General features: G+C 45.8%; 1 protein-coding gene across 1 annotated transcript in view; it reads left to right on the top strand.

The window, feature by feature from the left end:
• Positions 1-7,051: 7,051 nt before the first annotated feature.
• The window catches only part of TENM4 (teneurin transmembrane protein 4), a 954,015-nt gene continuing 950,669 nt past the window's right edge, over positions 7,052-10,397 (top strand). Inside the window, exon 1 of the mRNA XM_029602209.1 lies at positions 7,052-7,278. Within this exon, the coding sequence (XP_029458069.1) occupies positions 7,056-7,278 (223 nt within the window). The 5' untranslated portion in view covers positions 7,052-7,055. The remainder of the gene's footprint in view (positions 7,279-10,397) is intronic.

Here is a 10,397-nt window from a genome sequence, read left to right as displayed (position 1 = left end):
CCCTCATCATCCAACTGCTCCCCAAACCCCAATCCTTGGCTTGGATTAGAAGGGGCAGGGATGCACACGAGCTTTGCCTACAAGTGAGCAGCAGGGGCGCAGGGTCCCTCCTCTCCCAGCATCCTCTCCATGCTTTCACCTATGCCCCAGCATTCAAGCCTGCCTCTTATCCCTCTCCCCAGCATCCTCTCTCCTGTCTCTTACCCCATCCCCTACTATCTCCTCCTGCCTCCTTCCCCAGCATACACTCCCCTGCCTCTCAACCCCCTATCCCCAGCATCCTCTCTCCTGTCTCTCAAAAAAAACCCCATTCCCAGCATCCTCTCTTCTGTCTCTGAAACCCCCCCCCCCCCCCATTCCCAGCATCCACGCTCCTGCATCTTGATCCCCTCCCTCAACCCCAGTCTCTGCCTTCTGCCTTTCCCTTCTTCCCTCCTTCCCAGCAGCTCCCTCTTGCCTCCCCCCCCCCCCCCCGGGCAAAATACCTGTTTAGCGGCAAAGTTGCTGCCACCGTCCCTCCCAATCTGTACTGGCCCTGCAAGCATATTCAAAACTCATGGGCCGGCACTTCCTGTATGCTGAGGTTGTGATGCGCATGACCAGCATATAGGAAGTGCTGGCCTGCAAATCGGGAACATCCTTGCAAGGCCAGCACTGAGAAGAAGGAACAGTGATAAGGGTGGCGCCGGCCTCAGCTGCTCCTCCCACCAGCATGGGGGGTCTAGGTCTGCACAGCTTGAGATGTGGCACTGCATAGCTGCTTAACGCCTGCACCACAGGGAACCCCATAATCAACGCCCCTTGTTGCACGACGCCCCGGGTGACCGCCCTGCTCACCCTATGCAAAGCCAGCCTTGGGGGGGGGGGGGGGGGTAAGTTTTCATACAATTCTGTGGGGGGGGGGGATGGGGGCAGAATGACACCCCCTCCCCCGTGTCCTGTCTTCCTCCCACTTGCAGAATATAAAACAAACTTGCCAATGCGAGGGTGACCAAATGTGGTACGGGTCTTTGGTTGTGGTGCAAATAATCCCCGGGGGCACCCTTTATGTTCAGAGTCTGTAAAGTACGGGCCGCGCTGGACAGCATTTTGTTAGCCCCCATCTCCACTCTTTCAGTAGAGCGTAGCAGACTTTGTCTTTTTCATATCTGATTGCTGGATTTTCTTTACAAATTTCTCCACGTGCTGTCACTTGTCATCTCCGGCTCCCCGCTAAGCATTTCATTAGGGCCCTGCATTCAATTATAGGTTCAATTTTTGGTTCTGAAGGCGCGGGGTAGGTACAATTTCTTTCAATAATGCTTCTTATTTATTTTATCTGAGGGTTGAACGCTTAAAGGCTTTAATCGCATGAGCATTAAATGTAGTTTGAGCAAACTGATTAAGACAAATAAAAAAAAGAAAAAGTATTTATTATTCAACCCGACTCTTTACTGGCAGAGTCAATTGATGTGTCATGCATTTCATCCAAATGAAAACATTTCCTCTCTCTGTTTTTGTGAAAAAACAAAGCAGTATTGGGGCGGGGAGAATGATCAGAAGAACGATAATTCTACAACACTTTTACTAGCACCAAACCAGAGCAGACTCAGTCCTTAGCAAACACCTTTGAAACCAATTTACAGCTTCACCAAAATCAGTCTGGTTTTTTTTTTTGTTTTTTTTTAAATCTTAGAATGCACTTACAGGTAAATTTTAAAAGCGTTGCTTGCGCAAAAACGGACCCATACACGCGTTTGGGTGGGCCGCGTGTGAGCAATTCGCATTTTAAGAAGCTGGGAGGCTCGCGTGTACACACCTGTGCGTGCATCAAGAATAAGGAGGGAGAAAAGGGGCGGGGAATAAGACGTAGGCGCATTACCCCCATATTCTGCAAGCCGGGTTATCTTCATGACTTTACTACTGGTCCCAATGAGGCAGAAGTCTGAAGAGGTTTTTTGGGGGGAGGGGAAGGAAGAGAGAGAGAGAGACAATTTGACACTCTATATATCTCCCACTGTAAGAGGGGCACTTTCAACTCAGGGTGGGTTTGGGTGTGTGGGGGGGGGCAGTGTTATATTGGTCTGCCTAGGGCACAAGGTTCTGTAGTCCTTTGTAACACTGCTCCCCCCCAAACCCACCCTGAGTTGAAAGTGCCTCCCCCCTCTCTCTGTCATGTGTGGTAGGGCTGTTTTAAATGATAATGTGTTCTTGCACGCACGATATAAAATTGAGCATATAAAACTTACCTGTTAAAACTGGTTTTGAAGCTGGTTTCACATGTATTGGTGCTATCTTCCATCATGGATCAAGTAGTGTGGTTGCTGTGCTAATCCACTAATCCAGGGGCAATTAAACATTTTGAGCTGTGGCCCCCCCTTCCATTCATGTAATTGGTGGAGGCCCATCCAAAATGGGCCTTGTTTTTATATGAGAGAGAGAGGAAGGGTGTGTGTGTGTGAGTTATGCTCGAAACCTCGGGGTTCTGATCAACCATCAACTGAATCTAAAAAAATACATCAATACAATTCTCAAGGAAGGTTTCTTTAAGCTCAACATGATGAAAAAATTAAAACCCTTACTCCACACCAATGATTTCCGTACCATCATCCAGGCTACTCTCACATCTAAAATAGACTACTGCAACTCCCTCTTCCTAGGTCTCCCCTATTCCACCCTAAAACCACTTCAAATGCTTCAGAATGCTGTAGCAAGGACCATCTCTAATGCCCGTAAATTTGACCATATCACTCCCATCCTTAAAGACCTTCACTGGCTCCCGATCCCCTCACGCATCCTCTATAAAACTCTTACCTTTATACATAAATCCCTCTACACACATAACTCCAACTGGCTTGAGGAGCCACTCCGCTTCACACTCTCTAGCTACCCCACCAGAGCTGCCAATAAAGGAACCCTCCACGCGCCTTCCCTCAAGAAGGCGCTCCTCACCTCCACGAGGGCGCGAGCCCTTTCCATCGCTGGGCCTACCCATTGGAACTCACTACCCACAAACCTCCGGCTTGAGCCTTGTACCATTAAATTCAGAACTTACTTAAAGACTTGGCTCTTTAAGCACGCTTACCCCGAATAGATCCTCTGCACTCTTAACTCTTGATGCACCAGTACTTAACCTGAAACTTGTATAAAGCTATGTTTTCAATTTTGTTTTTACTTGTTAACTCAAGCAGCCTGTTGCTCTTGTCTCTCAACTCCATTCTACCTCTTTGTTCCTATGTAATCCCATCCCTGTTACCTGTTTAATGTAATTTTCAAACTTCAGTTCTGCTGTAAACCGATATGATGTAGTTACTAATATCGGTATAAAAAAGCTTTTAAATAAATAAATGAATATATATATATATATAATATGTATGTATGGAGAGAGAGAGATAAATAGATATGAAGGGCATCCAGCAGGCACCCACTCTGCCAGCCAGTGGCTTAAAGCCCCTGTGTATTTTTCCTCATCGAGATGCTGAAAGAAGTAAGCTCACACAGGCACAGAGAGGCAGACACCCCCCACACCCAGAAAGACAGACAGACACAGAGAGAAACAGATACCTGCTACTTAGACTCCCCACACCAAAGAGAGAAAAAGACACCCAAACAGACGTAGACAGAAAGAGAAATCCCACAGACATCCAGAGACCCATTGCACCCTGTCCTTCCTTACCCCGCCCCGAGCCGGAAAACTATAAAGAGAGGCATAGACCACAGCACATGAGAAAACACAGAGAGAGAGAGAGAGGATCCACACACCACAATACTATGGGCTGGGCATTTTGTTTCAAACTTAGGTGCCCGCCAAAATGTTTTAGGGGCTTAGGAAAAACTCCACCCTACCCTCAAGTTTTCTTTTTGTTATGCTTTTTTTTTTTTTTTAAATGTTTTCACTGACTCTTATTTTCTCACTATCCCGGTCATTGATCAAAATGCATTAGGGCCCTAGAAGTTCACAATAAGGCCCTGTTTTTATATGAGAGAGAGAGAGGGGACGGGTTTGGAGGGGTGAACTTTACATACACAGTCAGAGGAAATAACTGCAAATTTGATATGACTGATGAATTTCTATCATTCGAATTAATGAAAGTACCAACAAGTGGAGTTGATTACTACAAAGCAGTCTCTACTACTCGCCCACCCCACCCCCCAAATCTGCCCTGAGTTGAAAGTGTCCCCTCTTACAGTGGTGTGTGTATATATATAAAGAGAGAGAGAGCGTGAGCGAGCGAACGCACGCACATCTCTCTCTCGCTCTCTGGTTGTGTGTACCGTGTGTGTTATAAACAAATAATGTGCCTTGCGATGCGGTAACTGCAGTTTGCCCAACCACGCCTATTTTTATCGCAGGCACTATTCCTGCTATATTTATAGCATTTTGATGAACCTAAGGGTATTTTTCTGTTTGTCTGTCTTTGTTATTTGTTCACGTTTTGATTTGCTTGTTTAATTTTTTTTTTTTTTTACACTTTTTGCCTTTATTCTCCCTTCCCCACCTCCTCATTCTCTCTGGTATCTTTGCCCATTCCCCTTCCCTAGCTCACCAATCCTTTTCACCCGAGTGGGCAACAGCTGTGTGCTTTCTCCCTGGGTAGGGACCCGGCGGCAGCAGGAACTCCTCTAGGCTGAGTCCTGAGGGTGGCAGCTCTTTCTGGCCTTGTGGAGCACTGCAGTGGCCCTTCCCATGTCCCAGTTCTGCTGCAGTTCTCAGCACCTGGCCCGCCACAGCAGAATCAGCTCCTCCCGCCCCCCGGCCCATTGAAAGAGATGTACGGCTAAACCATTGCGTGCTTACAACGATGTCACTAGGTTCTGGCAGCTCCCTTCCCTTCTGAGCCTGCAGTATCTCCACGGCGCCAAGACTTGACAGCATAGCCATTTTGTCTTCTGTGATTGGGCAGCCAGTTTGGCCCCCTTCATGATTGTGCCCGTCTACCCAAGGGGCCCGCCCTCCAGTTTGCTCACCCCTGCACTAATCCACTTGAATGCACAGATATAACAGTTGATAAACAGAAAAAAATAAGGTGATACCTTTTTATTGGATTAATACATTTCTTGACTAGCTTTCGGGAGGCGACACTCTCTCTCTTAGCTCTGAACAGATGTTTATTAACCTTCTTGTACAAATAACTGGCAAACAATAAAACAATTCTATTCTAAACTGTTAGATGTTTGGAATAGAAATCTACCAAAAAGATGTCCAAAGTAGCATAGTTCCAAATATAAACTTTAGGATCCTAGTTTTTATACTTGCTTTTTATCAAGTGAGAAATGTTCATACAGAGGCTAACAGTCTGAGCAAAAAAATGCGCCCAGCCTAGTGCACAGGTTTATGCAAGGTTGGACGTGCATACTGGACATGCTAGACTAGGACGCGATGCAATAAAGCGATTAGCATGTCCAAAACACGCACCCAAACAAATACGTAGCTGATAGCGCTCAGCACTTATAAATTCCATGTAGATGAGGCTATTAGCTATTACCCCACTGATACAGAAAATCGCTGGGCACCCGACACACACTTTTTAACGTGGAAAGTTCAACTGCAACGCTGGAGCTGGCGTTAAATCAATCTGTGAGTCAAGTGCTCAGGAGAAATTAAAAAATCTGTCCTCTTCCTCCTACTTAGTATCGTTGCATTGTGGTGTTTAAAAATAAAGGTATAATGTAATGGCTCGATGTAAAAAAAAAAAAAATTCTGGACACACACACTTTTTACATGCAAAATATACACACACAATACCAAGGGGCAAAACCGTCCAGAAGCGGGATAAACGGACACGCGCTCATTGCAGTTCTGGGCGACCGATGCACTTGAGCGCTAGGATCGCACAATTTTTTTTCCCTAGTGTGGGCTTTTTCACGCAATACCTCATTTTAATACTTGCAACGGGTACCTAGGTGATGTGGCTGTGTGCGCGTTAGGAAAAAAAAGGGGCTCGATACGAGTGGCCGTTTTTAACACTCGCATTATTGCATCGGCCCCAGAGTCTTTCAGAAATAAAGCGATGGACGTTGGTGAAGAGCAGTTCTTTACAACGGTGTTTTGGCACTACCTTTTAGCGAATCACGTCCCCGTTTCCAGTGTTTGGTACGTGATGATCATACAATATAGCCTAACACTTTTTTTTGGAGCGATTCAGAGTGCTAGTCTGCTTATGAAGGGGAAGCAAGGACTGCATTGCACTTTGCTGAACAGAAGTGTGGCGGGCTCGGGAGGACACGGGGTACATATCGAGCTAAGGGCTACAGAGTGGAATTATTCAAGACTAAATTTACTTTGAACATCTAGAAAACCTTTCTTCATGGGTAACCAGATTCTGGGATAATTTTCTATCAGCACTTCGGCTCGGCTTTAAGTTCTGGGCAAAAGAAACAAAGCGTAATATTCTTGCAGGTCAGTTTTGGTTGCCCAGTATTGAAGTACCACCCACATCTTTTGGCTCACTTCTCAAACGTAGCGTTTTTAGGAGAAAATCCCCCAGTGCCTTTCGCAGAGGATTTTGGGGGTTTTTTGCTCAGCTTTTCCTATGCATTTTTTTCTCCTTCCTTAAATTGCAGAAAATTACATTATTAGTCCTAAAAAATGTGTGCGATTTCAAACCTGGGCAAGCAAACTGACATGTTTTGCCTCTACTTCTACCCAAAACTTAAATCCGGACCCCAACTAACAAAACCTCAGTGGAGGTTTCCAAGAATACAAACTAGCCATCATTTAAGTTTTCTGCAAGCGAGTTTGAGGTTTGAAGACACTTGGATAAGTGTGGAAAAGCATTTCAGATTAATGTGTGGGGAAGTTAAATGAGAGAGCTGTCCTAGCAATTGATTGCTTTATAGCAGCAAAGAACAATCCAAAAATTGTATTTACCAAACTCCATGGCAGACTGAATATAATGGAGAGACGTATTTACATGACTTTTTTTTTTTTAACATAAATTCAGAGTACTGAGCGCACAGTGGTCTCTAATGCTTTCTTTTTTTTCTCTTGTGTTTTGCAGGACGTTTTGATCTGTTTGCCCCCCCCGGGCTTTGCTTTTTTTTTTTTTAATGTTGAGGAGGCAGACACGAGTGCCATGGATGTGAAGGAAAGGAAGCCCTGCCGATCCCTGACGAGGCGCCGCGACACAGAGCGTCGCTATACCAGCTCCTCGGCAGAGAGCGATGAGAGCAAGGTGCCTCAGAAGTCCTACAGTTCCAGTGAGACTTTGAAGGCTTACGACCAAGACTCCCGTCTGGCCTACAGTAATCGGATCAAAGACATGGTGCACCAGGAGGTGGATGAGTTCTGTCGAACGGGTAAGCCTGGACTCTGGTGTTGGAAGCGGTATTGCTTTATTTTTTTTTTTCAATGCGCCCAGGGCAAGAATATTGCTGAGATGCTGTATGACCATATCAGAAGGACTGAAGACTTTTTCAGATGACTGATTGAGGAAATCGCTCTGACAGAAGGGGAAGGGCATATTGAAATCCCGTAAATTATATGCTTTCATTATATGGGCAGGAAGGCGCAATGGCTTGTATGGATGGCCATCTACCCTCTCCCCCCCAGTATATTAACTGTAGAAAATAGTTAAGCCAAGGATAGGCAACTCCGGTCATTGAGTGCAACAGACATGTCTAGTTTTCAGGAAATCAAAAATGAATATGCATGAGATATGTTTGCATATAATAGAAGCCATGCATGCAAGTATATTTCATGAGCATTCAGGCCTAGATTTGGGCATAGCCAGCATAGGCTAGGGTGCCAAAGTTTGACAGTGCCAAATATCCAGGCCAAAGAAGAACCTGCTTCTGCTTGCTTTAGGGACATATACTAGCACAGATTGAAAGGGGCAACACTGTGGGTGCCAAAATCTTAAATCCTGATAACCAGACTTGTTTGTGGCACTTGAATATTGGAGTTGCCTACCCCTGGGTGATGCTATGACAGCTGTGTAAAACAGCTGTGGGGTATAACTGAGCCAATCTAAACAATGTAAAGGGTATCTCACCTTTCAGTTAAGCAAATGCCTTAATATATGAAAGATTTGGAAAAAAAAAGTTGCAATAGGTGGCTTGAGTTATCGAAATTGGGAGGTTATGGGATTGGAGATGATGCCTTTTTATGGATTAGTAACTGGATAAAAGAAAGAAAACAAAGGTTAGAGCTAACTAATCAATTTTCTAAATGGAGAAAGGTTGTTAGTAGAATGCCCCAGAGGTCTATACAGGGATTTGTGCTATTTAGCATATTCATAAATGACCTGGAAAAGGGAACAGCGAGTGAGGTGACCAAATTTGCAGATAACGCAAAATTGTTTTGAGTCGTTAAAACAGCAGCAGATTGTGAGGAACTGCAGAAGGACCTAATGAGACTAAAAGACTGGGCATCTAAATGGCAGATTCAATTTAATGTGGACAAGTGCAAAGTAATGCATGTAGGGAAAAATAATCCCAACTACAGGTACATGATGCTGGGCTCTGTGTTGGGAGTCACCACCCAGGAAAAGACATTCAGAGCCTTAGTGGATGATAACCTGAAATCTTCGGCTCAGTGTGCGGCGGTGGAGGTCCAAAAGGCAAATAGAATGTTAGGAATTATTTGGAAAGGAAGAGAGAAGAAAGCTGAGAATATCATAATGCCCTTGTATAGATCCATGGTGCGACTGTACCTTGAGTATCGTGTGCAGTTCTGGTCACTCCAGCTCAAAAAAGACCTAGCGGAATATAAAAGGTACAGAGAAGGGCGACAAAAATGATAAAGGGGATAGAAAAGCTCCTTATAGAGAAAGGATAAACAGATTAGGGATCTTTAGCTTGAAGAAGGGACGACTGATAGGGGATATAAATTGAGATTTATAAAATCATGAATGGGGTGGAATAAGTAAATAGGGAACGGTTATTTTTCCCTCCCAAACAACACTGGGACTAGGGGACACTCCATGAGACTAGAAAATCATAGAAAGTATTTATTGACTCAGTATACAATCACGCTAAGGGATCTGTTGCCAGAGGTCTTGGGTCAAGGCAACTGGGGTTCATAAGAGGGTTGAAGAAGTTCCTGAAGGAAAAGTCCATAAATGGTTCTTGGAGAAATGGAGCTTATCACTGGGGGTGAAATAGATCAGCCATTGGGGATCCGACGGGTACCTGTGACCCGGACTGGCCACTGTCGGAGACAGGACACTGGGCCCGATGGACCTTGGTCTGACCCAGCCTGGCACTTCTTGTGTTCTGTTTGCTCTCAGATTCACTGGCTTTGTCCTCAGGCTATTTTCAGTACGGATGCAGGGGTCTGCATGCTAATTTTCAAAGGGAAGTCCCCCCCCCTCCACACTGGGGGGGAGGGGTGTTCCCTTTAAAAGTTTGGCCGGCGGCGCACAGCCGGTAACGTCGTAATTGCATACAGAGTTGCACCCACTTCGAAGCGGATGGAGATGCAGAAAGGACGCGTGGAGCCTTCAGAATGAAAGCCCCGTGCGAACTTTCCCTCCCCCAAGCTAACCCGCTCCTTTTTCGCCCTGGGTAAAAGCTGTGAATAGCGTGGGTCCTTTTACTCACAGTGGAGGGGGAGGAGGGGAATCAGGGTGGCCTTTTTTCCACGCTGTTTATCTGCATAAAAATTGTCCCGCCCGTAAAGGGGGTAATTTTGTGACTGCCTGCCTTGGTGTAAAGTCTGTGGGTGCTTTCTACCCGCAGACTTTAGACCCATTCACGTAGGGAAAGCTCGCACGTGCTTTCCCTTTAAAAAAATCATCCCGCACGCAATTACGCCCCAGAGAGCGTGCATGGAGGAGGGTTGTTTTGTTTTTTTTAAAAAATGCGAAAGTTGCGCACGTCATTCGGAACCCTGCCCGCAAGAACGCCTCTTCACGCTGTGGGTAAAAGTGAGCACATACAGGCCCTGTGTGCACAGATTTATCCACCCACAGGCAAGGATGGGCAAGTTTGAAAAAAAACCAAACCCATTTCCATGGGGAATGCTTTGTTTACACATGGACAGGGTCCTGGAAAATGACTTCTTTCCCTGTGTAGCCGGAACCAAATGGAATGCATTTCAGACTCATTTCAGGGTGAATCTCATGGGTAGGAGGCTGAGGGTTTAAGAACGCTGAAAGGAAGTGTTTACATTTTTTTTTTTGTTTTCCGGAATCCAGACCACCACCTGTTCTGTGGAAACGCTCCACCGTGGTATTTATTTCATGGAGTAGTTTTGCCATAAGCGCAAAATGGGTGAAATGCATTTCAAAATTCGTTACTGTGGGTCAGTTCTCAAACAGCTGCTGAGTAACCAGTCTAACCGGTTAATTTTAACCAGAGGCGGTTCTGTAATGAGGAAGGGCGAGGCGGCCGAAGTGGGAGAGGTTGGAGTAGACGGGAGAGCTGAAGCAGCAGCACTGCAGCACACGGTCCGGGGACTGGGGGGGGGGGGGGGG

Source organism: Rhinatrema bivittatum, chromosome 5 (assembly GCF_901001135.1).
Source record: "Rhinatrema bivittatum chromosome 5, aRhiBiv1.1, whole genome shotgun sequence".
NCBI classification, from domain to species: domain Eukaryota; kingdom Metazoa; phylum Chordata; class Amphibia; order Gymnophiona; family Rhinatrematidae; genus Rhinatrema; species Rhinatrema bivittatum.
The sequence above is the reverse complement of the archived record's forward strand: the minus strand, read 5'-3'. Positions and strand labels throughout refer to the sequence as shown.